A 7,500-nucleotide genomic window follows, 5' to 3' on the forward strand; every position below is an offset into this window, starting at 1 on the left:
TAGAAATCACTAGCTTATTTTTAACTGGATTTGATTTTAATACGCAAATTATTAGAGGTGTGATGATTGCAATATGCCACTTCGCTAGCTCTAAATGGTGCACTTTGAAACAAAAATGAGGACAAAGAACGTTTTTGCCGGGATAAATATAATTTTCTGTGGTGTAATCAAACAATGCGCAAGGCCATATCTAAATATTAACAATAAACTATTGATAAGGTCAGAATAAATTAAATACTTGGCAAATTTGGAACTGAGGAACACTGTTTTCTGAGCCAAGAAATTTGATATTCTATTTACCCAAACAAGCACCACGAGAATTTGTTCCTCAATTTTGGAAGATGGATGAAACGGTTAATTAAAAAAACCGTGAAGAGAACTTATAGTTACGTATAAAATGATGATGAAAGTAATATCCTAACGCTTTGCTTTCAAAGGAGAAAAGTGAATATTTTTTTATAGCGTGAACCCAAAAATGCTTTTTACGGTTCATGGTTGCACACAAGATAAATCATCCCCGAATGAGTCGGGCAGTGAGTGAGTGAAGCGAAAACGATACGGTCAAGTGACCAAGGAGGGATGGTTATGGTTTTCAGGAATTTATAGAAGAAAGGGATAAGGAAGGGTCGAATGAAGATCACCGAGAGATCAATAAATTTACATGGTAGCCCACCCCATCTGGCCATTGACGTAGTACAAGTACTTATACACGATTAAAATTCACATTCTGTCAGCTAGTGATATACAGAGTGTACTGCGGACGTTCAGTGTTTGTATCTCAAGGCAGTTTAATTGTCGTCACATACTTGACCTTAGTAACTGCTCTTTTTGTCTACCAGCAAATCAGAATGCTCTTTAAGCAACGTTTGCCACACAAACCGTGAGTAACATAACGTTAACTTGAAAACCTATCTCAAAAACAGTAGCGATACTTCGCGACACTTTGCTTGAGTTGGTTTTTCCATAGTTAGGGTTACTATGGTTTTTCTAACCGGTTTTAGTTCATGACATATTGGACATATCACGCACGTTTTCTTCAAATTTCAATGCTTAGTTAAATTAGGGTTTCAAAGTCGTGGGTCATTGCGTATGAAAGCCGCATTTGCATACTTTCCCATGCACAAATGCTGTGACTGTTTCTTGCCGAAAAATATGCAGTGGCGTGCAAGGTGCAGTGGAGATTTGTTGGAAGAGTTTGCAATCAAGTTATTACAGTTAATTGCATGTGTTATGGAAACTGAGCATATGTCCGTTGCTATTTGGTTGTATTGTTGCTTTTTCCCGTGGTCTGGATATTTTAATTGTGCCATTAATATTGCGGTGACTGAATACGGATGAATATTACCGATAATTGTTACATGGCGGTTTTGCTAAACGTGGGCACAAGCCCAATAAAATCTGTGAAGGCTTTACCAACTGAAGTATTTGGCATCCGTCGCCGAGTATCACTGATGGACTTGTCATTTTCAAAGCTCTCACTGAATATTCTAAGAGTTGATCATGCTCTTAATTCTAGTTTATGGACAATGTGATAAAATGTCTTTCTCTGATTGTGCTAATTTCCGGTTGTGAGCTAACTGAATTGTTAATGAGATGTGATTCAGCAATGCTTTGTTCAGTATTTCACCCCAGTAACAGCTCAAGTGCTCTTCAACAAATTACTGCTATTCTGACGTCATTGTATTTAGTCTCGGTTCAAGTGACTTTATCGGAAGACAAAGTCGTTTACAAGCTTGAAAACTGATCATATCAACAACCGAGAGCCAATTTGAACATCAAGGACCTCGAGTCAAACGTAAAAACAAGAATGACATACTTTGCAGAAAGACCGAGAAGAGCGGCTCAATAATCAAACAATGTTCGTTTTTAATTTACCAAACCTTGGATTTTACTTTATATCAAATAATCATGGCCAGTAATGAAACTGTAGAATCAATTCTATCGTCGTCAAGTTTTACGAACTCCGCGGCAACTGCAACAGAAGGCGGCTACGTTGACAATCTCCCAGTATGGGTTCATCACTTCGGTTTTGCTTTGTATGTTATATTCCTTGTTTTGGTCTTCTTTGTCGACACTGCAATTTTGTTTGTGTTTTGTCGATTGAAAGAGTTGCGAAATATCACGAACAACTTACTTTGCAATATGGTGGCAGCGGACTTGTTGTTTGCGCTTCAAACTCCAGTAGAAGGTATATCTATTCTTCATGATATGTGGGAGTGGGGAAATGACCTTTGCAGGTTTCACCGTTTTTTGTTGCACACATTTTACAATGTTGTCATTTTGAGCCTGACTTTCGTCAGCATAGAAAGATACTTTGCAATATGTCAACCGATGCGTTTCAAGAAACATGAAGTAACATTCAGATGTGGGAGACTGATCCTTGTGGCATGGATCTCCTCAATGATTTTGTCTGTGCCTCAGCTGTTTCTCAGTTCGGTTCACACATTGAAAGGTAAACGTGTCTGCATGGAAGAGCGTCCTGAACATTTTTTAAAAGTTTTTCTTGCTTATCATGTTCCAATGTTTGTCGCCTTATATTTGTTGCCGATCTTGACCATGTGTTTCACTTACGTGAAGGTTTCCAAACAGCTCAACGACGTCGTAGGACGGTATCGCCAAAGATCTCGATTCGACATTTGCAGTGCTTTGAAAATGCGAAGAAACATCATGAGAATGCTTTGGGTGGTGTTCCTGGTGTTTGTAGTCTGTCTCACGCCTCTTACGTTCTTGGAACTTTTGCACGTCACACCAGTTATCAAGCCTTATGATCCTTTTGGTGCTTTTACTGTCTGTGTTGGCGCGTTAGCGTTTTCACATGCACTATTCAATCCTTTGGTGAGTTCATTTATGAGCAAGGAATTCAGGAAGGCCGCAAAAAGGGCGTTTAATTGTCCTAAGAAGCCTGAACTGTGCAAGTTCAAACACAAGGCGTCTAATAACAATGATGAACGAAAACAAACGACGCTAGACGGTGTAAACAAGGGAAGCAAACCTGAGAAGGCCCCAGAACAAGATGAAGGTAGTTACAACAAGATAGCAGTATTGTCATTTGAAACTGTAACAGAATCAACCTATGTGTCAAGTAAGGAGGACTAAATGAAGACGATTAATTAAGGGTTTACTCAGTTGCGAAGATGGTGTCTTGACTCTGTTGACTAACCAGCCATAACAGAACATTACACTACCACCACCCAGTCAGAGCGCCATTCACCATATCTCCGACTCCAGCAAACCTCGAGTTCTTCAACACCGAAGTGTAGTGAGATGGGGCCTTTTAAAAGTCTGCAGTTATCGTCCTTGTTTTAGACTGGTGACGCCGGGGTCTCACCGTTTGTAGATGTCAATGTAAAGGCTTACAACACCTTCTCCTCAATGTTTTTTAAACAACCTTACTTGATTTAAAGACGCCTTATTTTAGTTGCCGTGATTTCTTTATTTTAAATCAAATCATACGCGCCAGTGAAGTTTGTCAATTTTCACTTTGATTCGCCTAAGTTGCTGTTGAAAGCTTGGTCTTATCTCTTACAACTCTTTACTATGATGTCTTTAGAGATGTTGCTCCATACGGGGTAAGTTCAAAATTAAAACTTGTGAAAAATTAGGTCATTTGGCTTCGTTCCATCCTCTTTTTCAAAGCCAAGAGCAAACTTTTGCTGTCATTCTCAGTGATTTTATAAAGTGTAGCTAACATCACCGTCATAAAAAACAGGTTTGACCAGCTTGTGAAGAACAAACTGACTTTACGTTTCATGTCAAAAGACGGCTGAATGCGGGCAGATTTAGAACTAAAGCGACTGCGCAAATGTTACCATAAGAAGTTTACACAAATCAGAGGTATTATGATCATTTAAATATCTTTATTCACGATCATCGCCTCGAGGAAGTTACAAACTATAAATATCTTGGTGTCTACGTCGATAATACCTCGGCTTGGAAAGAGTATCTTTCATATATGCAAAAAAGAACGTATCCAAAAATCCGTCTTGTAAACAGACTTTCTAGTTTCCTGACTAGATGCGCTCTATTGAAGATCTATAAACAAACGATACTACCAATCTTTGATTACGGATGTTCTGTTTGGATGCAATGTTCAAATTCAATGATAGACAGCCTAGAAAGGCTCCAAAATCAGGTTATGCGCACCATACTCAAAGCTAACAGGACTTCATGCACTCAGAGTACAAGATCTAAATTGGGACTCTTAACATTAAAAAATCGAAGGCGTTTTCTGAGATTTCAGTTGGTCTATAAAATCATCATCGACTATAACTGTCCAAACCAACTAAAAGGCTATCTACCTCGGCGATCAAGTCTGAACGGGAGAGATCTCAGAGACAACACTACGCTACATTTACCAAAAGCAAATACAACAGTTGGACAAAAAAATGTCAATATGCTGCAGCGAAGGATTGGAACGATTTACCAAAATCGATAAGATCAATTACAACCTTTTCATCATTCAAAGCAGCCTTATACAGTTTTTTGCTAAAATCGGACAGATTAAGTCATATATGCACGGTAAATTAAATAGTATTTCTTATTGCTATCCTTTTTGATCTGTTAAGATAATATTTAAATAGTTGATTTTGATTGTATGTGATATGATTCTATTTTACCCGTTATTACATTCATTTAGAAATCACTGCTGATCCTTGCAATCTGATTGGCTCTTAGCAGTGCGATTTATTCCCAAATCGCACTATATTTTGCTCTAAATCGCACCTATTTCCCCAGCCAATGAGAAAGGAGCACTAAATAAAAACAAAACAGCCAATCAGATTTCAAGGCTTGTTTAAGGTAACCAATCAAATTGCAGGAAAAGAAGACAAAGAAAACCATTGTGTGGCGAATTTTGCAACTTTTGTTCCCAACTGGATCAATAAAATGTTGGTACTGACTATAATTCCGTATTTTAGCTATAAATAATGATTGTATGATTTCTAAATGGATCTAATAAAGTGGTAATTGAACTTCTTGTCGTGCAATTTTGGTCTGAAATCATACTTGTGATTTCAAATCGAACTCCCGCTGCGCGCTCGTTCGATTTTGAAAATCACACGTATGATTTCAGACCAAAGTGCACTCTACTCACTTCAATTACCATTATTTATTATCATTTTTATGTAGTTCAGAAATATTACATTTATCTGCTTATGTATTAATACCAGTTTGTTTTTAAAAACTGATACATTTTTAGCAGTTTAAATAAAGTTATTATCATTATTATTATCGCATTTCATAAGAACTTAAGACAGCTACATAAAATATCAACAACAAGTGAATGCGTCTGTTTTTGTTTCTTGTTCTTGTGTTTTGCTGAAGGTAAAGCAAACCGAACTGATATTGATAGTTAATTTATCTGAAAAGTAAAGATCAACGCCGGACTTGTTTTTCGTAAACTGAAAGCCCAAATTAATTTCTGTCAATCGTTTTATGGTTAATGAACAGAATCAGAAAATGTTGCTGTTGTCTACATAGAAAAACGCGTCTTCGTTTTTTTGAGATTGTCCGATCAGATCTGCTCGAAGCAGGTGAAAGGAGAGACGAATTGCATGAAGGAATACACCTTATTCCAAAATGGCCGCTATTTAAATATTCTTTTGTTTTTATTCAAGTAAGCCCTTGCTGCCTCGTTCTTAGGCTTAAAATTCAAAAGAATATTTTATCTTGGACGAGGCAACAAGGGCCAATTTGTACCCGCATAAATCAGCGGCCATTTTAGAATAAGATGTATCGCAGTTTATGCTTACGGAACTGACTCTTATAGAGTGAGATAAGGGCACGGTTGTCGAAAACTGACCTGAAAACAGTATAAGGATTGTTTACACCGTTTAGATACTGAGTTTCCCTTTTGGAATCTCATATCGGTTGTTTAGGAGAGTTTTGTGATCCAGTGGAAGGACGAGACATGAAAACCGCCCGATGCAAACTGAGCCACGCGCATCTTAACAAAATTAACGCAGTGGCATGCAAAGGAATTAGGCTCGATTTTCCACCGCTCGTTTTCGGGAATGAGCCCAGGCTCATTTCCCGAAACAGCGGCTGGTAATCGAGCCCAGCATGCATTTCGTATTCTTCACTTTATTCTATTTATTCATTCAATTATTTCTTTTATCTATTTTATTTCATTTATTTATTGCTTGGCGCAGTGGTGAGAGCACTCGCCTGCCACCAATGTGGCCCGGGTTCGATTCACGGTACCGGCATCATGTGGGTTAAGTTTGTTGGTGGTTCTTTCCTCGCTCCGAGAGGTTTTTCTCCGGATACTCCGGTTTTCCCCGGCTTTCCCCCCAGAAAAACCTACACTGCCAAATTCCAATTCGATCCGGAATGGACGGACACATGTTGAACGGGCTCCTGAGCACTCTTAAGGTGTTTGGTGAGTAAACAAATTTAAGACATCGATAAAGCGATTAGTGTTTGTAATTGTATTAGTATTAGCGTTAGCATCAAAGGCTCTGGTTCGATTCCCGGTCCCGGCGTCATTATGTGGATTAAGTTTGTTGTTCGTTCTTTCCTTGCTCTTAGAGGGTTTTCTCCGGGTACTCCGGTTTTCCCCTCTCCTCAAAAATTCCAATTTGATCCCGAATGCACGGACGCATGTTGAACGAGCTCTTCAGTGAGGGCTCTTAGGGTGTTCAGTGGGTAAACCACAACTTAATTTTTTTTCACCATTCCCCATATACTAAGATTCTAAAGAACAAGAGCACTTTCTCTCAAGGAACACAAGACTTTACGCGACGTGAACATTTAGTCACATATCAACTCTCCTAAATATTTGACTTCACAGTTCTGACTTGCAAATAACCTACCCACACTTTTCAAACTTCGCCTCACGACAGCTTCTAAACCTCTTGAGCTGGAAAAACGTAATATCACCACTTCTACTGAATCAAACACAACGAATTGATAGCGCCATCAACTGGATAAATCTCTCGGTGCCCAATTCACGGATATAGCGCTCATCCACTCACGGTACATGGTCATAATTAATAGAGGGACTGGTTATGAAACCTTTTCAAGGACTTGACTGCGAACAAAAGCTATAGAGGTAGCAACAAATTAGAGACCACAGTGAAGCCTCCCTTCATTGTCATTTAATAAGAACAATGTGGATTCAACACACCCTTTCCCAAAACTGTTGGTATTAATATAGGATGACCCTCGGATGAATGAATTCGGAGGTCTAAGTGTTTGCTAACGTTTAATTCTATCTTTGGAAAGTACCATAGGGAGAGACGTGACAATGATTTTATAAATTCAAATATTCCATAATAACGAAGCAAAGGATATAAATTTACTCGGAGTAAATAGATTGCAGTAAAAGATGAAAAACTAAAATTTAAGTTTCTTGCACGTTCGGAATTCACAAACCTGCACCAGTAATGGATGCAATGAACAATGTGGGTCATAACGGAGACTTTCAACCTATCATATGTTTGAACTACTTTGCTAAGTTAAAACAGTTCCGTATTTAATTTTTTAATTTAATGACTATCA

General features: G+C 38.4%; 2 protein-coding genes across 2 annotated transcripts in view; one reads left to right on the forward strand and one right to left on the reverse strand.

Moving 5' to 3' along the window:
• The first annotated feature begins 916 nt into the window (after positions 1–916).
• LOC137978430 (substance-P receptor-like) overlaps positions 917–7,500 on the forward strand; it is a 6,869-nt gene continuing 285 nt past the window's right edge. The window contains exon 1 of the mRNA XM_068825358.1: positions 917–7,500. This exon is cut by the window's right edge and continues 285 nt beyond it. Within this exon, the coding sequence (XP_068681459.1) occupies positions 1,909–3,096 (1,188 nt within the window). The 5' untranslated portion in view covers positions 917–1,908 and the 3' untranslated portion in view covers positions 3,097–7,500.
• Positions 7,186–7,500, reverse strand: part of LOC137978431 (syntaxin-5-like) — an 18,026-nt gene continuing 17,711 nt past the window's right edge. Inside the window, exon 10 of the mRNA XM_068825359.1 lies at positions 7,186–7,500. This exon is cut by the window's right edge and continues 351 nt beyond it. The gene's annotated coding sequence lies outside the window, so the exon portion shown is untranslated.

This window comes from Montipora foliosa, chromosome 12 (genome assembly GCF_036669935.1).
Source record: "Montipora foliosa isolate CH-2021 chromosome 12, ASM3666993v2, whole genome shotgun sequence".
Lineage (NCBI taxonomy): Eukaryota > Metazoa > Cnidaria > Anthozoa > Scleractinia > Acroporidae > Montipora > Montipora foliosa.